Source organism: Nothoprocta perdicaria, unplaced genomic scaffold, assembly GCF_003342845.1.
Source record: "Nothoprocta perdicaria isolate Ctin4 unplaced genomic scaffold, notPer1 scaffold_0, whole genome shotgun sequence".
Classification (NCBI taxonomy): Eukaryota; Metazoa; Chordata; class Aves; order Tinamiformes; family Tinamidae; genus Nothoprocta; species Nothoprocta perdicaria.
In genome coordinates, this window is record NW_020454092.1 from 19,588,683 (window position 1) to 19,614,162 (window position 25,480).

At 39.6% G+C, this 25,480-nt stretch overlaps 1 protein-coding gene across 6 annotated transcripts in view; it reads left to right on the plus strand.

Annotated features, from left to right (window-relative positions):
- FGGY (FGGY carbohydrate kinase domain containing) overlaps window positions 1-25,480 on the plus strand; it is a 131,835-nt gene that overhangs the window by 50,475 nt on the left and 55,880 nt on the right. For 5 of the 6 annotated variants that reach the window (XM_026034815.1, XM_026034840.1, XM_026034848.1 and 2 more), the window contains exons 6-8: window positions 2,211-2,326; window positions 13,160-13,288; window positions 17,571-17,674. In XM_026034815.1, the coding sequence (XP_025890600.1) occupies window positions 2,211-2,326; window positions 13,160-13,288; window positions 17,571-17,674 (349 nt within the window). Of the gene's footprint in view, window positions 1-2,210; window positions 2,327-13,159; window positions 13,289-17,570; window positions 17,675-25,480 lie in introns of those variants that run through there. The other variant, XM_026034857.1, reaches the window with a different exon arrangement.

Here is a 25,480-nt window from a genome sequence, read left to right on the forward strand (position 1 = left end):
CCTCTCTCCCTCTCTCCCTCTCTCCCTCTCTCCCTCTCTCCCTCTCTCCCTCTCTCCCCCCCACCTTTTCCTTTAATGAGAGCTTTGAGCAGATTTGGGGAAAATGTTTATTTTTTTCCATTATTTTCTTCAGCCCAAAATTCTTTTGTTCACCTAGATTTTGTCAAAGGTTCTAATTATATTTTTGTGTCTGGCATTTGAATCCTTGGAAATTGGAATTTCTAATATCAACATTTTCATTGCTGTAGTTACAAGTCATGTGCCTTTCTGTTTTCTAACCAGATGCTGAACTATAATTTTATGGTCTATTCCTCAACTGTAAAGAGAACAAATTCAAAACTTTTTACCATCAATGCCGTTTGAACTCTAAGCTTGAATGATCTCCCTTCTTATTTATAAGAATTTAAGTAACCCTCTTCATTTGTGTTTTTTTCTTCCAAACATGTAATATTAATCCATTTTATTATCAAATGCACCTTTTTTAACACTGGGATTGTCAGTAAGCCTTGTGTTTCATGTAGTTATAAAAGCAATCATTGAAAGAACAGAATGAAATGAAATATGATGAAATTAAAATACACATTTCTGTCCTGGATGAGGAAATGGATGTTGAGGAAATACCTGTGATCCCGTGATCTTCTGTTCACATAAGTCACATATAAGGACACTCTCTAAGAACAGTACCCTTAGGTATCACAGCCCATGGAAATCCTGCCGTTACTTCTGCACCCTTGGCACTCGTTGCAAGTCCCCCAAACAGGGAGTCTGAGCTCCAGATTGTTTTCCAGCAGTACGTAAAGGCTCGTTCAGTTCTCATTTGGCTTTATTGCATGTAGTGTATCGGTATCTGGAAGCCTTAGCTTTGGTTTTTGCATAGCAAAGCGTGCTCTTTTTCCATTGTATTTKGTTTGCTGATTTGTTTGCTTGTTGTTATGCTTTAAAGGAGGAGACACAGTCGCTGCTGCATCGCTTTTGGAATGTGCCTATTAGAGGAAATAGGAATAGGAAACTATGATGAGGATGTTTATCTGCAAGAGTGAAAAGTCGCAGATTTATTCCTTTAGTTTCCTCTTTTTCCAGAAGAAGACAGGCTGTCTTCTACTATTTAGGCAATCATTTTTGCTCTTATTATAAAGTAAGAAGCCCTGCTTGGTGTGACTAGGAGTATGGTGGGGCTGCCAAAGCGCTCTTATCCACATCTACAGGTAGCTGAAATTTTCAGTATGTAGCGTTATTAATACCTTTTAGTTAATTGATGTTTCAAGCACAGTTAAAAATGGATATTCTGAGATTTTGTATTGATCAGACACACAGTCCATTCAGCACTGACCACTCAGGAACAGTTCTAATCCTTCACATTTTGGGGAGAGTGGGAATTGTGTGTATGGATCATTTAGGGAGGAATGCAATCTACCTGCTACGATTGACAGCTGTTTCTGCAAGTGCTGCTGCCCTTCCTTTATGTTCTGCTCCTGTAGCCTGTCCTTGTGATGTCCTCACATGGTGAAGTGCAACATCAACTTAGCAGAAATGAGGCTTGAAACAGCTTAGTGTTGCATTCAGTTGCAGCACAGCTAATGTTATTTCAGCATGTCACTGAACTGTCATCAATTTCTGTTGAAATACACACCTAATGATAGTGATACTTAAATACATACTATAGAGTACATACTATATGGTACATACTATACAGAAGCTAGAGCTGGAAGCTTTTATGCCTTGACTGATAAATTGCAGGTATTGAAGCAGTGTCACTTAACCTAATTATCAGTGCACGCATCATGTCCTTGCAATYCAGCTTAAACATAAGAAAGAGATTTTTTTGTAAGGGCATACAGTGTGCTAAATACTGCTATTTAGGTACAGCCTGGAGAAGCACRAATCTTTCCCTGAGCTGCTTGCTGAATAGCTGTTAGGCTCACGCTATACTGTCTTCTAGGCATATGCACGGTCTGTTATTTCACTGATTTATGCAGAAAAGCAGCCAGACAGGGAGCTGTTTCAGCAGAGAAGCATCTTAAACATCAAGTCCTTTTAAAATYTCTGACATTCACTCCAAACAGTAGCCATTCTCTCTTTGATTTTAGCATTATGCTTGGAATTTTTGTCTGGTTAACGAGGAGATCATTTTGCACGTCGTTCTAGCTAGTCACAAGTTTAAAAACAAATGTGTTCATTTTCCTTCTGTGTGTTTGCTGTCTCCTTTCTAGATCGCTCTGCACATTGGTGTGCAAGTGGACATACACTTCAGATGGAGGTTGGGATGACAGTTTCTGGCAAATGATTGGCTTGGAAGATTTGGTGAAGGATAAGTATGAAAAAATAGGTACATTTTTTGTTTTATTTTGTTTCCTATATATGTTAAGCTCTTGTCTTATGAATGTCTTTAAAAATGTAGCATGTCTAGAGAGGGCTACAGATGGATGGATAGCAAGTCTGGTACTCATAGGTATTAGGGTTTTTTACTTGTTTTTGTTACAAAAAATTATGTTTAAATTTTGAAAAATTATGTTGAAATTTTGTACTGGCATTTCAGTACTGCTCAATTTAACAGCAGAGAAATAAACAGGAGCCTCAGCAATTGATTACATGAAGAAGGCAGCTGAAACTGGCATATTAGATAGCAGACTACAAAGTAAACTGTAAGAGCTTCAACTGCTACTGCTAGCATATTTTGTGACCTGTATCTCCTGTGTAGAAATCTTCTGAAGAAGTGCTAATTATGCTTGTTAGTATCTTCATACTGCTCTCAGTCTCTTAGCGCCCAAGTTTAATGAGAATGTTAGCCTTGCTAATAGCAGTTCCTACAGCAGATATTCATTAAAAGTCCATAATGTTAATATACCAGAAAATTTCCAGGACAACTTTATTAGACTTTCCCTGTTAAGTTAATGGACTTTTAATGGATGTCCTAAGCAGACATGTCATTAACAAGAATATTACCAGACATGAATTAAAATATGTTCATTCATCAGAGTTAATTATCTGAAATTTCCTTTGATTTTTTTTTTTAATGTCTAGCACTTTGAACAAGTTTGTACAGCCGTTTAAATGCAGTGACATGAAATGGAAATGGTAGAGAGATGATTGTTATGAAATGAAATATAATGAAATCTATAAACTTCATATCATCACAAGATATGGTGAAAGTCATTTTCAGCTATATAAGGTAATTGTACTTGAAAGCTTCCTAGAATAAAATTCAGCATCTCCCCATGCCATTGAAATTGCTTATGCAAAGATACAAACCCTACTAGAAATATTGAGCTTTTAGTGTTCTGAAATTTTAGTCTGAATACAGTTCCTGTAACATCTGCCAGATAGGGTTTTCAGCAAATTTTCAGCAAGTTAAAATACGACTTGCAATAAATACCTGTTTTTTTTAACAGAAAATTGAACGTCTCAGCAGCTGATCATCTCATGGAAAAATATTTTAAAAATAAATTATTTATGAAATGTAAGCTAAGGATTTAATACAATMTTTATAAAATGTACTTCAAGGACAGTGGAAAGCAATTTACCATTTTAAGCAACTAAACATACATGTCTGTAATGATAAAATAGCTGTTAGGTGAAAAGGCCTTTTGCTGTGATGGAAGCTTCATAAAACTGATCTATATAGGTTGAAAATTTAGAAGGGCAAAAATCACATTTTCAGTGTCATATTTTASATTTTTGTTAAAACAGAATATTCACAAAATAGACAAATCAGTAAATCATATCCGTTGACAGGAGTTTGTTGGAAGAAAAAAAGTGATTTCCTCAATCTCCGCAGAGCATCTGCTTCCATGAATGACTGTACTGGTTTTTAAGGGACTAGCCATGGGATGCCTGGTTGTGTCTCAGCTGGAATCAGAAAAGCAGCATCCGATTTAGAGAGTTACAGTGAACTGTAGACTAGAACATGCAGCTTCTGAAGAGCACATATTTTTATTTACCTTACAAAAATGGTAATTTTCACGTGCTTGAGCTAATGACCTTAGCTACATCCAAAGTATAAAACTGTGCATTTTGCTTAATAATGCCAAACCTGGCCTCAGGCACAATATATGGCTGCTTTCATGACCATTTGTCTAACCTTGCCTCGTGCAGCCATTCATTCCTTCAAGTTTATCTTCTCGGCTCTGCCTCCGGCAGTGACAGTCACTATCCCCTGCAATGACAAAACTGCGGGTTTTGTCACTATCCCTGAACACATAGTGTATTATTTCAAGGAAATGGGAATGGTAACRGTGTTTCACTGGAAGTTTGGGGCGTTTGCTTGTTTCGATATGAGTGTTTGGTGGCACAGGGTAGCATCCAAGCAGGTTTTGAAGACCTCCAGAGAAGGAGACCCCCACAAACCTCAAACCCACAAACCCTCTGAGCAGCCAGTTCCAGGGCTCTCACATCCTCACTGTTAAGAATTTTTTTCCTTAAGTTCCTGGGGAACTTTTGATAATGGCATTTTTTGTCAGATATCTCTCACAAAACATTAGGAGAGCTAGGGTCTGAAATATTGTTTCTTGGTAAATAAAGCAATAATTAAAGCAAATAAATAAATAAAGCAAAACTTCACAATATAAAATCAGCTGAATCTTATTGGTGCAAAAGTAAATACACAGTTTATGAGTTAAAGCAGCCAGACAAAATACTTATTTTTAATTGCTGATGAAAACGTTATTTTCATTTAGAGGAAACTATGGATAAATAGTTGTGAATGCATTTTTTTTTTGTAGTACCTTTAACTTTCATGATACTGAAAATAATTATAGAAGCGCCCCGAGGAAAAACTTCTTTAGTACATATTTCTTTATTCAATACATATGCCTTTATTCAGATAAAACGCATATCACCTTTAAAATGCCTCGCCCTTTGAAAATACATTTACTGTAATCAGAGTGGTGCTTGTGGTTTCAGGTAATACGCTGCTCTTAGTTTCGGTTTAGCTGAAGAGATGACCTCGCTGTTAAGGGAGACCCTCTCTCCTGACCTTTAGGATCTTCCACAAGCCTTTCCCACCTTGGGGCGTGGGTTTGACTGTAAAAAATCCAGGCCTTTGACCTTTTGCATTTCTCACGGCAGCCTAACATTTCAGGGAATCCACGGCAAAACTTGTTTGTGGTCCCTCCTGCACCCTGTGAATTTACTGATCACATTTGTGAAGGTAAAGATTCATATCTAGAGATGCTGAAAATTTATTGAACCCATTAATTTGCCCACCAAGAGAGTAGAGGATGGCTCGTGTTCAAAACCACTATGAAAGCGCTGTGTACTGCAGGCATTAGCGTTTATCTGCTGTGGTGAAAGCTCATGATGAGTATCACTTTGTGGTATTATAAAACCTAGAAAGACATTAACAATTCCGTTAAAATTTCATGTGCTATAGGCCTCTTAGGGTATTGAAGCATATAGTCCATTTGGAGGAAAACAATGCCTGCTAGATTTTCACCATAGCACTCTACTTCAGGGGCTACTTAAGGGACCAAATAATGATTTTTTATTGAATGGTAATATTTTATGCCAAGTTTTTTTTTGATCGAAGATGGTTTATTTGTCTAAGAGAGCATTGCAGGCACTACAGAAGCATTTTTCACAGCTGCAGTAGATCATGTGCAAAGGCYGAAATACTGATATTTTTAAAATGGAAGTTTGTCACCTTATTTCATCTGTGATGGAACTGTACACTGATTTTATTTTTTTTATTTATATTATTTTATTTTGAAACACCAACATTTGAAAACTCAAATACTTCAACTCGACTCAAACTTCATACTTCGAAATGCATGCCTTTAAAATGATGAGGATTTCATCCTCATTTTCCAGGAATTTAGAGTCACATTCTCAAAAGTTTTTAGATACACAGTGGATATCAGTGGTGTTTTTATTAGCATCTAAGGTGCTGCTTTAGGTTTTCAAATAAGTAACAAAATAGCAGGTATCTTGGCTCCTTGTTCTTGAACATGTTATTGTATGAATGGTTTATTGTTGCGTGTCCCAATGTCTACTTCCATATTCAACTGTAAAACTAATAGTATTGTAGACCTCAGTGTTTGCTTAGGTTTTGTACTTTGTCAGAAGGAGTTCGTTTCAACACTTGGAAGCTCTGCTTGTTTGTTCAGGGTTAAGCTGGCAGCAGAAGATGCAGTCCAGGCTGGGAGAACCCAGGCGCTATTAACTTAGCAGCAGCTCTGATGCAACGGTCAGTGTCTCAGTTCTGCCAATTTTTCATCACCTCCAAGGCTTGTGATGCCAGAGGCTGCAGAGTACAGGAGGGATTTTCTGGAAATTGGGAGAAAAGATCATGATTTTTTTGAGGCCAGCTGGGAGCTGCCAGTTCTTCATAAAACTAGATCATAAAAACGCATGTTAAACAGCGTGCTTTGCCAGTGGTAGAGAACAGGGAGTAAATGCAAAGAAGTTCCTCTTATGTGCAGAGTCCCTTTATCTGCCTTTCTTCTCTCTTTTCCAATTCCCAGTAAAGGAGAACAACCTAATCAGAATGGTTGAGGTTGGAAGGAACCTCTGGAGCATGTCTATTCCAAGTCCCTCTGCTCAGAGCAGTTTTTTCTACTTTGAGTTTTCATTTTTAGTAGTCACAGGAAAAGCTTTAAGTACAACTATTGTGGCATTGTTTTAATTTAATACTTTCCAAGCATAAAGCTTTAGAAGCTTATTGATTTGATAGTTGCTATCATTACTTAAATACAAGTGTGTTTAATTTATTATTTATTAAATATTATTATTTTCATCTCAGTTTTAACTGCAAATATCTTCCTGCGAGACTAGTGAGATGCTTGACCTGCACTGACTGAAATCTTCTGTGTTAAAGAAATACACTGATCTTCTTGAATTTTTCACCAGTATTCTTGTAAGAACTGTCATATTTCTCCATTCTTACGATTGCATTCCTGACTCATTTCTGAACTCTTTCTAATGTATCAATATCTAGTCATTATGCATGCTTGAGCTATATAATATGTGATAGGGAATAAGATCCTGCAGGCATCAGAAGCTTAGCTGACAGATTCAGAAACATTATTTCAGTAACTGATCAGGGTATTTTTAGCCTGTTATTTCTTTTAGTTTTGAAAAGGGCTTATTATTTTTTCAAAGAAGAGTTGCTATCATGTGAATTATTAATAAACATCCAGTAATAAAAAACATTCTGATGAGTAATGATCCATAATTAATACAAACTAAATTGCATGTGCCATATTAGTGACTTACTATACCAAGCCAAAATCTGATTACTTGCAACTTTGACAAGGGTAGCAGTAGTCATGTCATATACCTYGATGCCTGTTGAGCTGCAGTATTTAGAGTGACTGTTGGGAATATTGTACTGTAAAATGCCAGAAACGTAAATAATCAGTCTATTGAAATTATTGTTTGCAAGCAAAAATATGAGGGCAGACAGCTGATGCAAATAACGTTGCATCTAATTACTTAGTAAGGCATCTAAATATATGTATTATGTATCTGTATGCACGTCAGCATAGAGAGTAGTGAACCATGAGTGACATTCATTCTGCACTATTTCACTGAAATGTAGTTACCAAAACTCAGTCATGTCCCTCAGTGTGCAGGCCTAATGATCCAATGATGCGGAACATTTTTCTTTTTTCCCCTTTTTCTTTCTTTTTCATTTGGTCTTTCCCCAGGAAGAAATGGAACTTTTTCAATTGAGCAAGAAGGAAAAGAAGGAAAATCGAGAAAGAAGGGGCCTTTGTAGGCCCCTATGGTCCACAGACCCATTTACTACATTTACTTTTCAACCTAATGAAGCCAGATTTGTCTGCACACAGATTGCTCTTTTTTCCAGTATTTAGAAACCTAATATTGTCTGCATCAGGTAAAGCAGAGACTGTATAGGAGAATGGACAGAGAGAACCCARATTATATTTCCTCAAACTACTATGAAGGTCATATAGAGTTGAATTTTGAACTGCAGAAAGCCAAGTGACAACTGTTTTTCTCTGTTTTAGGTAAGCCGGCCTGTAAGGCTACAATATGTTTCGTTTTTCCTGAATAAGAATTCTCAAGTTTGAGGTTGTCAGGCAGGAAATTTTAAGGAGGCATTTCCATATTAAAATTAACAACAACAACAAAAAAAGCCTGACCTGTTCTAACAACGTTTAACTACCTTACCTTCAGCCCTGARAAGGAATAAATGTTATGATTTTCTAGTCCATATCACTAGCTTGCTTCCTTCTCTTAGTGATCAGCTATGCTTTAAAATTCTAGAATAACCAACTCCATGTATYTCAGTTACATGTGAGTGTTGTGTGTAGCTGGGATGGATGAATAGAGTTGGGCTGTTGTAACAGAGGAGTTCTAATTCCCTGAGTTCCTTGCAGATCCTACACTTCTGGCATTCTGTGGATTACTATAAAACACAAAATTACAACTGGAGATTGCCTGCCAGCTTTGTAATGGACATCTAAATCTGCTACGTGAGGTATCAGCACAAGTTTGGTAAAAATGTCCCACCAAGCCTGTGACCTTGTGCCTGAGAGGAGAAGAGGAGCCCCTTGCGTTGCTTATGGGGCTTCCACTGCAGTAGATGGTGCCTCCTCCTACTGAGGTCCTTGTTTAGCACCACTTGGTTTAACTAGATTACTCTCCCAATGCACGTTGTAAACTGTTTGTATGAAGGGTTAACTACTTTGTGYATTGTCTTTTCAAAGAAAACACATTTAGAGCTTCACATTTTAGAGGGCGTTAAAAAAAAACGCAGATTTTTTTTTTTTTTTGCTTGAATTTCTGTCTGAAGTTGCTGTGATCTAAACAAGAGATTGATATATCCCTTTAAGTTTATTTTTGTCAAGTTAATGAAGAAAGGGGATGTCACTGTTTGGTTAATCCTGTGTTTTGATGCGCTCATGCAGCCCAATGTAGTTACACATGAAATGCAACCAAGTTGTGCACGGGGGATTAGAAGCTGCTCTCAAGCGAGTAAGTCACCGTGCAGTGAGCTGGGCCCCCTGCTGCGCTCGGCTTTTGTTGTTATTCAAAAGGTCTCCAYGCTAAAAAGTTGGTTCTATTAAATATTAGTAAGACTGCAGTGCGTTTAGATTACTAAAGTTAGCTTGAGATGTATGGCCTGCCCTGTGTGTCACATCTGGTAAATAGCTGGTTGCTTTGGTAACTGCCTAGAAAGGTATAGGGTCCATGGTAGCACGTAAATTGTTTAAACAAAACCTGATAGTAGCAGTTCCAACATTAGTCTTCAKAGAAGGATGAAAGAGGAGGAAGAGATTCAGACAGCTTTTTCCTTTTGTAAACTTGCTGCTTTATAGGGGGAAAAATAGCTCAAAATAGAGCGTCTCATACAAATTGAAAAGGTTGTGGATTAAGTCATTGCATTAGTGAAACAGCTGCATGAATGTGAAACAGAAAGTTCTCCAGCTTCAGCCATTAGGGGTTTGTTTGCTTAGGTCTAATTTTGGAAATCATTTAGCAAAGGTAAATGACTTGCACAGGAGACTACTGTAAACAAAAGACTCGATACATTTACTTTGGCAAGAGTCTTAAGAAGCCTCAGTCCTTTCACTGCCTCTTTTCTGCAGCCTCCTGTAATACCCTCCGTGCCTGCCTCTGCGTGCCGCAGCGCTCCCTTCCCCTCTCCGCTCTGACTGCTCTTTCCCTTGGCAGGTAGGATTTCAGGGTGGCAGCACCTGCGGTGGAGTTGCTGGTGTGCAGTGGTTTAATACCCTTCGCGGAGTCGCTGGGACTTGAATCCTAGCAGCACTCAATGTCCTTTGCTTGAGTGGGGCTCTCTTCATTCTCTCCCATCCTAGTCCAGGAGTGCAATCCGCTTACAATGCCCAAATGGAAAGCTTTGTTTTGCCTTTAATTGTGGCTTTGTTTTGCCTACTCTTTCTGTGTTCTACCCTTCAATAGCTTYACACCTACAGATTCTCAAGGCTTGCTGAAGCTTAGCTGAGTTTTCTAGTCTCCCAGTGGAGAGTAAACCATGAGGGTTCTAATTCCCTTTCCGTATCTCTCTATACGTGTGGCARAGTCAGGGCTCTGCCCATTGCACCCGTTTTACCCACACTTACGTGGGTGAGGAAGCAAGTTCAATGCTGAGGGACAGAGCGACCATGCAGAGCTTGCTTTTTCTCTCCCATAAAGCTCCTAATGTGAGTGTAATGCACATGGGTGCACATTTTTCCTTAATTTCTAACTCTTTGAGCATAAAATACYACTTGCTGGCACCTTTGTCCTGCGCTCTCTAGCTGCTGGGTAGGAGACCCTCCCTGTGCTTTGGTCAGTGTCCTCTCTTCTGGGGGCAAAGTGGGTTTCTTTCCCTTGTTCTTCACCTGAGTGCTTTCCCTGTCATCAAATGGCGTGTCAACCTCTTCTCTTGCTGTCGAGAGGTAGCAAGGATTTTCCCCTTTCCTCTGGCTTCCTGATAAGGAGAGAGGGGATCATCTTCTCCTAACGGATGGTTTGAAAGAGAACCAATTCTCTGGTTACATCTTCCCCATGCGTGGGAAGGGGTCTTTGTTTTCATTGCCCTTTCTGCCACGCCATGCTCTTCTCTTATTTTCCCTAAAAGGAAAGACCTTTGCCCAGTTCCTTCCTTCCCTTGTGCTTGATCGAGGCCTCCCCTTGGTTCCGTTTCCTCAACACTCCGTGCACTGGCCAACTACTGAGTTTTATCACTTCTGCGATTGTCAGGCARTGGTTTCAGTCATGGAATAATAAATTATTCAGGCTTACTGTGATTCCTGAAACAGTCTGGGCATACTGTACCTTTAATTTATTTCATTAAACCAAAAAGTGATTATAATTTCATCTTCACATCACAGCAAACCCGTATCTATGCATYCTCAGAGAGGATAGCAGTGCTGATGGCAGTTCTGATGTATCACTAATCCCAAAGGAATCCATATGGTTCTTTTCTGTTGCTGCTTTTAGAAGAGAATATCTGTATCACCGAAATTGCTCCCTTAGTGATCATTAGCTAGAAATGCAATAATTGAAAAGCTGGTAGGAAAAGGACTTGTCTAATAGTAGCCCTGATCTCTAAAATAAACATCCATACAATAATTGAAATATTTGACCAGTACAACTGATATAAACAAGCCGACAATGGAAATGAATACCTGGAAATAGGTTTTACTTCAGAGTAGTTTCATTATATGCTGTGTTTGTGTGTGTGTGTGTGTGTGTGTGAGAAATACCTCTACACTTTCAGGTCACACAACTGATTCTGAGGAAAACGATGTGGTTTTAGCTGTGTGCAGTTTTTTTGCATTTCCTTTTGACTGCAGGGTCTTTGAATGTTAGGAGAACCAGTCCCAGTCAACTTTGTTTTACTAGTATTATTCTCTGATGTCCTAAAAGACCAAAAAGGTCTCTTAACATCTCTTAGAGAGATCATCAACATCTCTTAAAGAGAGATATTCTGCTCTCCAATATTCAGGAAAACAACAACAAMAAAAATAAACAGAACAAAACACTTTTTGGAAAAGCCAGCAAATTCTTGATGACTTTACACTAAGAGTTAATGAAATGTAGACATTTTTCTATGAGGAAATAGCTTAATATGATTACTTCCTTTTTTTCTGTAATCTACAAGAGAGCCTGAAATACTGGCTTTGTTTGCTACCTCCTATATTTGAATACAAACCCAAAATTAAGTGTTGAAGTTCTGGCTGCACACTCTTGTTCTAAATTTCCCTTATGAGACATAGCTTAAACTTCAGAAGAGGAGGTGTGATCATCAGAGCAGAACCACATGGCCATCCAGGACTTCATGGGTAGGTTTCTAAATTAACCTTGCGAAATTTTGTCACGAAATGCCCCRAACACTTGGTCAGTCAGGAAATGGGTGCCACCTTCAAAATGAATTGCATCTAGCAAAACCAAGGATCTTCTACCACTGTGGTATAAAAATTTGAAGACCCAATTTCCACCTGTGMATTGTTATGCTCAGTAACATCAATATATCTCTGATAAATATAATGATAGGCTATTCCTTTAAAGTAAATAATCTCTATTGTGGAGGATATTTTAATTAATTTAATTGTATTATAATCAACTGAGAATATAGTCTTGTCCTATAGTGTAGGCTTATATTTTAAACAGGAATTGTGCCAGGTATGCACTATAAAATGGACATGAAGTCTCTGACTTAGAGCCATGGTTTTGCTAGGGAAGTCTGTGGGAGCTCCCACGGTGCCTTTTATTGCCTCAGCTGCCAAATCTTTACATAACGGGAGTGGAGTGTGTGGACTCTCAGGCTTTCYCTGTTGCTTTGAGTCTGGTGAAGCTCAGCAGCCATCCCAGAATAGATTTTTCTGCCCAGAGATGAGGCTGAGGAAGGCAAGAAGAAATCACAAAGTAATCTTTGAATTCTGAAAGATTTGTGACTTTAGCTCTGCTCACCTGAAGTCTGAAACATTTCTATCTATATAATTGTTCTTTTTAAAAAAAAAAAAAAAAAAAGAAAAGGAATTAGTGATAGATATCTATGCAAACAAAACCTGCTAACAGCCTCCTTATAGGCAAGGCCAAGAGGAAGGAGAGATTGCACTGATTATGTTTGGGGTGAGCATAATGTTTTATATATTTCCTAAGGCTCTCAAAGACTCAAAAGTGGATWGTTTAAGGCATTGGAAATACAGCTGAAGGGGCAGAAAAAATGCTTATCTAGCCAGTTTCTCCTTCTGTTTCGGTTCCTTTAGCCATCTTATTTCTAGTGAGACCTCTTGGAGAGGAGAGAAATGGAAAAACTGGCCACCTYCTTGTGCAACGAGTGTCCTTTGCAGTGATGTATGCAGGCTGAGCTGAATCTCATTCATGTACATGGAGGCTGGCTGCAAAAAGGGTAGTCAGCAACTCCAGAAGAAGCTTGGACTCTGTGTGTGTGCATTGCCAATGTGTTGGAAAGGGGCTGAGCAGGATTTAATGCCTTGTGGTGAAGTATGAAGTACCTCTGCAGTTGGCAAGACATGGAATCCTCTTGAATTATGGAATATTCTGATACAGCATGGCTTTGTGGTTAGCATACATATGTATAGTGAAGTATAGTTTATAACGAATCTTTYTGCTTTGTGTACTGCTCTAAGCTGAAGAAGAGGAAAGGAGTTCCTCTAATAACATGCATGTTTGGTTTTCTGTTTAGTAAATTGACAGCTGTTTGGTTTTTCTTGTGTCTGCCCAGGAAACCACGTCTTGTCTCCTGGAGAGTCGGTTGGAAACGGTCTAACGCCAGAGGCTGCGAGAGACCTTGGTCTCCCCGCGGGGACTGCAGTAGCAGCTTCTCTCATTGATGCTCATGCTGGAGGACTAGGTACTCGGTCTGGTTTACCCTTCTTGGAAATAGGAGAATAATAAGTTCATTTAAGAAAGCCATTTTTCTCAAAGCGTGTTTTATATCCAGCTATTTGCTCTCATGCTAATATTTGTTCTTATGAAATAGCAGAACTAAAGTTAAAAAGCCTTTTCAGTAACTGCTAATGTTGAATATCTCTTTATAGAAAAGGGTTTACAAAATACTAAGTTTATTTCTCTGCAGCTGGATTTCCCAGGTATCCATTAACTCCTGTTACTTCCCCTGAAACACCATTGAGTAGTCTCTCCAACATGCTGAGTTTGCGTCTCCTGTAGGTCGAAACTTTGAGGACAGGGAAGACAAATTAAAAGTTCTGAGGGAGAAGTCTCATGTCTGAGACTTCTGAGTTAATCTTTCTTGGAAGTGTTAATAACAATTTGTCCTTTTTTAAATAATGCAAGAAGGACTTCTCAGTATACATTTATGCTAGCACAGGATGGATATATACCCCAAACACTGCTTTTGATGTAGCTCCGAGTATGGGAAATAGTTGAAGATAGTGAAAACAGTGCCGAGACCCAGCCAAGAACAGCATTGCCCTTCTTGGTCAGTGCAGAGGCTCCGAACATGTTATCTCTAGCTGGAGTAGGAGGCCCAACGTTTAGTTTTTATTTCCTTCCCAGCACGATGTTGTGAAGTGCTCGGTTTCAGCTGCATTGAAACGAAATGTTTGGTAAGGCTAACTGCTTCGTTTTCTTACTGTGCTCTTTGGCCTTATCTAAATACAGTTGAAAGCAAAGAGATTTAATGTAACTTTTCAGCAGGAAATTGAGGTTTTTGTTAGTTTGATAGGTTAGAAAAAAATGTTACCTCAGAAAGTTTCAGAGTTATTGAAACACTAGGGTTCAGTGGAACTCTATTGCTCATCAGAGCAGTTTTCTTTAGATCCAAATGAAATGTGATTAGCTGCTAGAGTATCAGTTTTCTTTCAAGTATTTTTCTGTGGTGTTTAAAATCTGTTTTTTTTCCTAGTAGCTGTGGCTTGGGATTTTTAAAAAGTTTAGATTTGTTTGCTTGGCTTCTGATAACTGTTTCTGCTGAAGTTCAGTAATCATGTATGTTGTTTTTCTTATTGCTCAGAAAGATTAACTGTAGCTCTCGCATCTTGTTTTGACCAGCTGCAAAAGTGAACTTGTTAGTGGCATAGTTGTAAATGGGATGCATCCTACAACTGTGAATCTCTCCTATTTGTTTTCTTTCCACGTGTTAAAAATAGTCTATAGAAAGGGCTCTTTCGCATCCTGCATGCTGGACCAAAACTAGCACAATTTATTTTCAGTGTTAGCAGCCTTTGACACAGTATTCCGAACTGCTTTTCAGTGCATATAAAATGTAGTTCTCATGGTCAGAGTCCTGGAATTTAGGACGGCTTTGAAGTTCTGAGTGAAATAAGGTGGGGATGGAGAATTATTTGATACCTAAGTCAGTGGAGGTCATCTATGACTCCTGTCCATCTGATACGTATTATGCAAACGCAAAAATGTAGAAGCTGACTATATATCTGACTTTCATTTTTACCTACTGTATTAATTTGAAAAAAGCCTCCAGATAAAAAGGTGATTATGGGAGACCAGTCTTTTGTGACAGACTTAAGTAAACTCTTACCTTGCCCCTTTTAAAAATGACACCATCACTGTGTAAGCAAAAAGTAGGAAATTTAGGGTACAATATCTGAAATACTTTGTCACTGTGGCAAAGAGCARAAAGTGTGAATGCTTAACATTGCCTGCTTTCTTGAAGTCTGTTGTTCGGTTTATGTAGTACACAGACTTGTTGGTTCCTGTCTGTCTTGAGAATCTTTCACAAAATTTTGAATCTTTCTCAGTAAAAAAAAAAAAAAAAACTCAGTTAAAGGTAAAAAGGACTTTTGGCAACCCTTAACTTATCCTTAGTTATTTAAGATTTCAGTATTATTGAATGTTACAGATGTATTTGTTGTCTAATTTCAATTAATCACAAACAGGGAGACTCCAGTAACTCTCAATACGAGTAATGTTGCTGACAAAATTCCCACTGATTTTGGCAATGCTCTGATTTCACTCTGTGGAAGAATGTTTTCTTAGTGCTTAACAGGTGTCTAAATATGAGGCTCTCCCATCTTTTATTGTTTTGTAGAAATAAATTTGCAGTACATACTGATAATTCAGATRGAGTTGCTGATTTGTGTGAAGGATACTTTTAACTCTTTTTGTGAGGTTTAATACGATATTGTCTAGTACAGAAAAGTACATTTTAGAAAACCCTGTCCAAAATGGGTAAGATGAGCTTCTAGATGCCTGTGTTAGAACAGTGAAAAACAAAGCATAAGATGTACTTTGTCTTCTGTTTCTCCTTGCAAATAAGCTCTTTATATGACAAATTTGCTACTGACAGAGTCATAAACCAGCTAGAATAAAGGACATAAGGACAAAGTGGTAAAATTTTAGCCCTTAATTTTCTGGGTATTGAAATGACTTCCAGCCATAACACCATAATAACTTGGTAACTAGGGTAAGACAAACTGTAACAGAATGATTTGATAACAGAATCTTGCAGTGATGACTTAAACAAGAGGGTTAAAGAAATGTCACATACAAACCACAGGCAACACGTGGCATCTTCAACTTTGGTTTTGTATATGTAAAATGTGCAGCATACGCCTTACTGATGCCCCTGCAATGAAAAGAAATACAGCGTGACTGATGAGACCTGTAGGTTTTTTTGAAAACTGCTTTTTCAGTGCCTCTGAAACTAAATTGTCTGTAAAATAAGGATGATAGGGAAACAGGAAAAAGAAAAAAAATAGTGTTTAATTATGCAGTGTAGTTTATAGTGGTTTGTTATTGGACACTTGGTTGGCCAGAATGCTGAGATGAATCTGCTTTACYTTTTATAAAAGTGTAAAGACATTAGAAGACATTGAATAGTTCCCATTTTCTAAACCTGTTTTTTGCTGAAATATGTATTAAGAAAGTGGACAGTTCATAGGAAACACATAACTACTGGGTGAAACACATTCAAAACAGRTTAAAATTAAAGATTTGAAAGAAATCTATCTGTTGCCTATTTTGTCGTTGCGGGGTTGGTCTGTTGTTTCAGTCCAGCTTAATTTGTAAGGCTTCCTGGTTCTCCAGCATCCACACTTTCCTAGGGATGTTTTCCTGTGACCTTTGAGAAGTTTTACCTTTATTTGACCTAATGTTGGTCAAGAGGGGAGGGTTTCTTTTCTATCCTTCCTTCTTTCATGAACCTACTCCTTCCTTTGTCCCCTATGGTCTGGAGTTGTAGAGTGAACTGAAAACTAATTGCTTTTCTTCCTTAGGACTATTTTAGTAGGATTTGCAAACCAGTCACCAAACATGCTCATTGATCCGATTGAAAAATAATGCTCAAGAGAAAAAGAATGAACAAAATATATTTGCCCTTTCCTACTGTGTTTTTTTGTGTGCTTTATTTCTTTCTGTGTGCATTACAGTGTAGTGCAAASATGCAGCCTAAGAGGAGAAGGAAGAGAAGGCAGAATTTCCTTTGGTAGTTGCCTGTCCTTAAACTGAGCTACACAGAATGTGCTGCTGCATCCCGAATATTGTGCAGACAGTGCAGGTCTGCCCTGTTGTGTAGGCAGGACCTTCTCTGAGACCTCCTGCTCTACCCTTGGCTGCGGGCCGAGCACTTGTTGCATTTGTCATATTCTGCCCCATCCCACGTGCAGACGCTCCTCCTTGCTGAGCACAGATGCCCTTCGGGAAGGAGCCATCTCATCTTTTAGATGAGACCTCAACAGAGCAGCGGCAGCAGTCAGGACTACAGAAGTGACAGCCCTCCACTCTGCCACCCAGTTACCCCCTTCTCCAGCTCATCCCCTGGGAACACTCAATATGCAGCATATGCATGATACCATATGTGAACCAATAAATAGATCTGCCCTCCACTGCAGTGCCTTTTGGAACAGGGCAGACTTTTATTTGACAAGTTACTGCACTACCTAAGACAGTAGAGGWCTTAGCTATAGTTGGAATTATGATGTTTAAAAAATATGATGTGAATATGGGGAAATGGTCTGGTGTCCTCATGTATCTGGAATGAAAATGTGTTTTATTCTGAGTCTATAAAATGAAGTTGTTCAGTGAGTAAAGAGATCTTTTGATTTGTGATACTGATGTGAGATGACAATTTTTTGTGTGCATAAAAGCTCTGTTTTGCAAGGGTTGTGTTGCTCTTCTTTTAAAAGGGGGTTTTAATTTTTTTTTTTTTTTAATAGGAGTAATTGGAGCAGATGTGAAAGGACACAACCTGCCATGTGAGAATCAGCCGATTACATCCCGRGTTGCGATGATCTGTGGAACATCTTCATGCCACATGGGGGTAGGTTGTATGCCTAGGCTTAATATCTATAGGATATAGTAACCAATGGTTCTGAAGGCAGGAATGACCTCTGTCTTTCACCCCTTTCCTTTTCCTTGATTTTTTTCTGGTAACTGTAGCTTTACCTTTGGATATTAATTATATATTACCATGCATTTATTACTAAGCAAGAACTTTAATACTAGTAGAAATCGATACTGAAAAAAATGACATGAAAGGTAAAAACCACGATGCCAAAGTGACTTAAAGAGCAGCCTGAAATCTGAGCCAGAGATGGAGCTTGAGTTATCCGTGACAAGCCTATCGCTAATGTGTTACAGAGTAGTGTGTTTGGAGGAGCGTGTGTCTTTAGTCACAGCCCTTCTCCCCCACCTCTTCACTTAATCAATATAAATCCTGCCTCTGAAAGCTGCCATGAGCTATAGAATTATGATATGTATCACGACTAAAGAGAAAGAAAAACCTTGATAAGCAATTTTCACTTTGCTAATTTTTCTCAGTGAATTAACACAAAAGCTTTTTCTGAGATTGCAATTAAAATTTAGTGTCTGCTTTTGAAATTTATACCTTTTTAAAATGTATGAGTCTGAAAGCATTCCATTTAGATAAGTACCCTTTTCTGCCACGTTTTTTATTTAAAACTCATTACAGTCTTAAATTTAGACTGATTATAACTTGGATTTTTCCTAAATGAGCAAATGGCAATAGGCTAAAGCTAGAGGCTTTAGGAATTACTAGCGTACTTCATGGAGAGAGCTCTCCTAGAGAAAGTAATTTTAAAAGTAAATAAATAAATAAAATGGCAATCTTAACAGAGTTTGAAAGGTGTCTTCATGGTAACGGCATTACTAAGATGATAAAATAGCATTATTAAGATGATGATCTTGTCATACAGATTTCAGTTTAGCAAAACATTTAAGCAGATGATTGAATTTAAGGTTATGAATAATCCCAGTTTTGTGGAGCAGAGCATTTAACCAAGCTTTAAGTCCTGTAGAATAGTTGGGAGTATATGTGGATTCCTATCTAAACCCAGAGTTTCAGACTTTGAATCCCAGACTATTAGACATACTCTGTCCCTGCAAAAATACCCTAGTATCTGTGATCATCAGTGCACAATCCACTCTGCAAATACCAGAATGGGCAGGAGAAGTTATAATTTTACGCTATTCCTACTTATTACAGTTTCTGGTTCTTTTGATGGAGGCTTCTGTCACTTCAGTCCCTCAGAAGATGCTGTCTGTGTGAACTCTTCCTAACCTGTTTATTTTAGCTGAGTTGGTTTAACTTATTAAACTGGGCTGGGCTAGTAGAGACCTAATCCTGGACTGAAATGAGSTAAGCAGCACTCAGTTTCCCCAAAAGGTCTCAGGGCAACGCTGAGCAGCTGGAAATGCTCCAGTTGGCTTTAAATTATTCTTTCGCGTAACTGGTCYTGGAAGAAGATACGTGTGTAGTTATTTATTAATTTTTCACATGTGTACACTAATAAGATTTGATGTAGAGACCTACTTACACAATTATAGCTTGTTTTGCTTTCCAAATGAGAGCAAAACATACCAGTATAAACATACTCCATGACAACAGGAGATGTGGCTAAATTAGCTGTTTTGATGTAACAAAAGTGACAAATCTTTCCTTGGTAAAGCCCTTGTTGATGTTAATCAATATTCTGCTCAGTGATTAAAGTCACCCTGAAGTCATACATACACACTGTAGACAAGGGGGAACATTTTAAGCTCTTAATTATTTGAATGCAAGCTCGGGAGTAGATGCTTGTGCAATTTGGGGGTAAATTTACACTGACTTTAATTTAAATGTAACTACTCAGCATTTCATAAGCATTTTCTTACCTGCCTTCTTTAGCTCCTTTGCTGTGAGGTGTAACAGTCTCTAGCTGGCAGACAATAAACAAATTTTAAGCTTCTCTGGATTTAATCTGTGAAAGGACTTTACTATTCTTTTACCTATACCCACATAACCTACATGAAGTGAATGTAGAGCACACGCAGCAGCTGTACTTGTATTTTACTCAGAGCTGCGTGCAGCTGCATTTGGCTGAAATCAGCCGTTCCTTTTTTTAATTAGGGCTATAAAATGAAAGTATATTATCCTTGTGTTTTGATAGAAATATATATTTTCTCTCCGTGCACACCAAGGGACCCTCGGGGCTGCAGAGATTAATCATCGGGTTTAATTTAATGCAGTGGGAGAGAGCGCTGTGTGGCCGGGCGGGCATCGAGCGGAGCCTTTGAAGTGCCTCAGGTGCAGCAGCCCCAGCGAGCCAGCAACAATGACACCTTTGTGCGAGCATCAGAGACKGCTCCGGGAGAAAACGGGCCCGTGGAAACTCAAGGCCTGCCTTTGTTGTGGTTCTGGCAAGGGAAAGGGCCGACTGTCAGGAGAAATTCAGAAAACAGAAAGCAGGGGGAAAGTGCGCTTGGATTTCTTTCAAGGGATCATAACAGGAAACTGCTCAAAATCATCTGTTGTGCTGCTTTCCCCCCTGCCTTTCCTCCTTTTGGTGGGGGCAGGCGTGCTACTGGTGGTGCATGGGCCTGGCTTCAGCATCCCCCTTCTCCGGGCTGAGTGCTCCGTGAGTCATGGACACTCCTGTTGCTCAAACACGGCATTTACTTTAAATTTTAAGAGAAGCTACTCTCTGACCCAGTTTTCATTACCCCAAGGACTCCAGAGATCTTGAACAAAAGACTGCTAATCATGCCTTTGATATTTTAGAAAGTACAAATGTGGAACCTAATTTTACTCATGGCTATAATAACTTAATTTGTGGTGGAACTACCATTTTTAAGTGAGGATACACTTCTGGAATTAACCACTGATGGTCTTGGGTAATCACACACACAAAGCATTTCTGCTGAGATCCTTGGACAGCCCATGCAAGAGGTAGAAGGCATGTGGTAATTTGGTTRCTGATCCAAATCCAGCTCCAAGTGGGCAGTTGCTAAAAGTCACTGCCTCCTCAGGACTCATCCATTACCCATGAGAGAAAAAAGAAAAGATAATCTTGAAAATTTTTCTACGGCTGTTTATATTACATGATCTCTGCTGCCTCCTTCGCCCTAGCAAAAAAAAACGTCAGCAGAATTTGCGTTTGGCATGGCAAATAAGCTGTCCTTTTATGTTTGAAAGGTTGTCCCTGCTTCAGGGCTGGGATTCATTTGCYGTGGCTTTGATCTCTGGGTGCAGCGTAGGTATTCCTTTCAAGTGACAGCTCCTCAGTGGCCGGCATTTCGGAGTGGGCTGCTGCATGTCATCGTGCCTTTTGGACAGGGGTTGCAAACTCCAGCACCCACATTTAGTCTTCAAACTTTTAAGGAGACTTTTCCTCGTGTAGCCATGGTGACTGTCAAACACACATTAAAATGTGCTTTTTGCACAGTTAAATAGCAACAGGTTGGAGACGGTGAGAGAGCAGCTTGCATAATATTCCCGCTAGTAGTTGCACAGGTCTAGCATATATGCTATAACTTCTGGGAATCAAGTAATTGGTTTCCCTAAAAGTCTGTCTTCCTGCCAATGTCTTACGGGTCTGACATTTTAAAAGTTTCAAAAGTCCTTTGTTTTCTTCTGAAGCCYTTATGTGGTTGGAGGGATTTCAGGTACAGACATATGTATGACTTTGTCCCGTTCCTAAATGTAAGCGTGCTTGCCTTTTTGCAGACGTGTAAAGCCACCAAGACCCGAGTTAACTCTTGGATGGCAGTTGGCAAACAGCAGAGCAAGGACATAAACAGGCAGAATGACACGCAGAGTGCTCACGTGTAGCAGCTCCCAGGTACTCCCCACAGCAGACAGTCCATCCACGCTGCTGCTGCTTTCTGGTAGATAAATCTTRCAGTTGCCTGTACAGGGAATCAGTGTAGACTTCTTCCAAGACACTAAATCCACAGAGTAAAMCCCCCCTTTTTTTAGTAAAAGCAAAATACTTTAGGTTGCAACCATTTTGATATAGAAACTCTGTGTTTTGGTTATGTGCCCTGACACATTGTACCGTAGTATGAGTGAGGGTCTCTCTTAACAATTCATTAATACCAGTTTCCAATTTAAAAGACCTGAGGAGAAAATGTCTCTCATCATGGCATTTAGGCAGTTCCATTTGGGTTCTAAGCACAGATGCTGTGAAGTGAAATCTATAGAATTTGTTGATGACATTGGATTATCTCTGGTCAAGTGAAGAAATGATAGATGTTTATGCACACATTCTCTTTTTCAGTGGACAGGGTTTCTTTGGGTTAAATTGTTTATAAAAGCAACCTGGTTGCTTTGGTGTAAAGCTTGGTGGGACAACAAGGCTTTTGGGGGCCATGAAGGTTTAGGTTCTTGAGACAAGAGTATGGGKTGCAACATGATCTTAGTGGCCTTGCTCACCTGTCTGCAACAGGTTTTGAAAGAAATTAGCTGTAATTTAAAATGGTAAGCAGAAATGGATAGATGTGGAGCAGGAACACCATGGATGCAGAGGGTTGTGAAGTCCCTAGGTCTTAATGTTGCTKCTCTGAGATTGAGGCTTTCAGGACAAGGAGGGACAGGTATGCAGAGCTGTGAGGGAGAGCAAGACTCTTCTTTCCCAACACCTACTGCTGTCTGATATATGGGGTCTTTATTATTCCTCCTAAGTAGGAGAGTGCAACGTAAAATAGATATGTCCATAATATATGGTTGCATACACATGTATATACATATATATATGTATAATTCTCATGTCTATGTATTTTATGGTGAACTAGGCCCAGCTAAAGATCAGTGTTGTGTTTTCCACTTGTCCCAGAACAGTTGTTCCRTGATAAAAATATTTGTCATTCTTGCCCTAACACCTTTTTGGATTCACAGCTAAAGGAAGCAGTCAGAACAGCTTCTAGTGGGAACATTGTTTGGCCTGATTTCAGCTTACTGAGGCAGGGGGTGTGTGTCTAAATTTGTTGGCAGTTTGAGTCCCAAATATAACAGGTATRTGCTTCTTTCTATTTGGGATCTCTGTTTTTTTCTGTCATTTTTTGTTTGTTTTGCTTTTCCCTCTCTTTTATTTGATGATGTGGTCTCTGGGCTTCTTAAGTTACTCCTCCTCCTTCATTAGCTCTCCGTTGGCAAAACTTCCGATTTRGGATGATCAGGGAATCTTTTCAGGTTTAGATAGGTCTCTAACTTCTCACCTGCTTTTGTATTCCTGTAGCTCTTGACTTTGGGAACTGACTCACCTCACTTGGTGCACAATTATTTTTTTTCCTCCTTGTGCTGGTGTGAATGCATCATGCTAAAAGTTGCAATTCAGTCATTTTTAAATTTGGAGAGTAATTTTTTTTTTTATCATCAAAATCACAACATCAGCTAAGAGAGAGAGATGTAACAACTGCATGAATAACAAAATGGGCAATCCATTTTGTTGTCCCAGTGTTTACTATGGCTTATTTTAGAAGGAATATGCCATGCTCTCTTTCACCAAGCCTGACTAGTTTGCTAGAGGAACTTCAGCCCCATTAGCTTATTCTAAATTTGTTCACTTCATTCTCGTGATGACTGGCAAACACAATAGAGCTTCTTTGCTCCACAATATCCGCCCAGGCTGCCAGCTTTGTTCACACAAATAGAGTGTAAAGCACGTTTCCACCCCCAAAGCATGCACAGTACGTGTCCTTTGCAGCACATCCTGGAGTGGAGACTGCAGGGACACGCTGGCTCAAAGTGTTCTCGGAGCCTGATCTCTGTAATCTCAGTGGGAGCCAGACCAGCAAGTGGATTCCGTATATTTTGGCTCTGATACGAGAGTCTCCTCTTCAGAACATGCCACGTTGTTAAAGCAGCAGACTTTTGAGTAATGACTACAGAGGGACTCCTCAGCTGCTTGAAATCATCTGTGAGCYGAGGCGGGGAACTTGCTGGGACAAAATAGCCTGGTGCTCACTCTGCCAGCTCTGTTTAATCGCGTTGGATGGCAGCAGGACGGCGAGTTTCTGGAGGGGGAAGCGGAGGGGTGCATGCAGCACTGGGCCCTGGCGCGTGTGGTTGCTCCTGCACTTGCATCCCTGACACGAAACGTGCGGTCTCCGAGGGGACAGGGCCCCGGGCAGCGGCTCCCACTGCCAGCTGGCTGCAGCCCAGGCTTTAGCGAAGGCAGCAGTTTGTCCTTCTCCTGACCAGAGGAAAGGGGCTGGCCTTGGGAGGGTGAGGAGAGCGGGGAAAAGGGAGAAATGCACTAGGGGAAAAATGAAAACACAAACAAAAGCTATTGAGACAAAGGTAGCCTAGGAGAGTTCTCTAAATGACATGTGCAAGCTTTATGAACTGGGCAACCCTCCTGTTTTTTTAATATTCTTCTTTTCTGCAGGGCCTGTTCTGCACATTTGAATCACAGAGCTAGTGTCTTTCAAACGAGAGAAATAAATTAGTACCACAGGAACCTCTCCCTTGCTCTGTCCTCATTCAGCTCAGCTCTGCTGGCTTATATATGCACTTGGCAGCAGGCGCAGCGCTGACTTCCCAGCTAATGAAGACGTTTTGCATTCAGTGCTGCATGAAATGAAAACCACATTTGCCTCACGACTCTGCTACAGGTTGCCCGTCCTTGCTGGACACAGTCTTCTAAGGAAAAGGTCGCTGAACCTATTTTGGTGCCTTTTCAGCCTGTGGCCTTGGAAAGGTTGCGTTTCTACAGAAGCGCTGCCTTCTCCTGCTTGTCCCTCCAGCAAGTCCTCCACACCCCTTTTTAAATGAGACTCCCTCATTCTGTGTTCTCGCCTCGTTGGTTTAAAAAAGAAACAAACAAAATTGTAATATCCATTTCACTGACGGTAATTTACCATAGTGTGCTTTGTTTTTAAAAGGGGAAAAGTAAAGTGATTTTGCTAGCAGGGTATAGAAAAGATTGTTGCTTTTCTGACCTCCTTATTATATTAATAAAAGATAGGCAGACTTCAGTAGTGGTGGGAGATCATGTGCAGGCAGCCTCCGAAACCCAAAGCACTTACTTGCAGAACTAGTAAACCACAAAGCTTAAGATCTTGAAAAGTAAATAGGAAGTTGGAGAGTTTACTTTAGAGCCAGCAGTGGTGAGTGTGTATAATGTTTATTTCTGCTTGCCTCCCAGCCTTTCCTAAAGCTTGGCAGAGATGAAAGGAAGGCTTTCTCAGTAAATGAGTTATTAAAAGTTTTTGTTATGAGCAAGAGTCCTTTGTTCCTGGCCTAACATAATTCAAAGCTCAGGTACCTGCCTTGGTAACTTGGTAATAGGAGGCTCCTATTTAATGTACGCCTGTCATAGAAATCTGTTTTGCATCCCATTGCTTTGCTGGTGATCAACCTGTTCATGGGAATGTTGCTGAAAGCAGTACAATCCCTGCATTGTAGGTATGGTAGATAGCACTTAATAAYATTTGCAAAGAAGTGTGCAGTCAACTCTCCTTCCTCTCTGTGAATAGATCATTTGAGTTCAAAGACTTACAGAATAGATGTGGATAGAGCGAATGCTTTGAAAAATATTCTGCTTGGAGACTATATGAAGACTGATATTCTACAGACGTCTCACTGACATCAGTGAAAACGCTCGCTTTGAAAATTCCAGCAGACAAAGTGATTTTCATGCTGCGGTTAACTGCAAACTGCCCTGTGTGACACAGCCATATATTAGGGTGTCTGATTTATTATACTAAGTCTTTTTGCARTGTCTTCTGTCTGGTGGTCTCAGGGTTCTTTGCAACAATGAATGAATTGGGTAGGAGAGCAGGGGCTGTTATTYTTGTTTTATTAGGTGGGAGACGGAGGCACTTTGTAAGTTGGTTGATTTTTAGC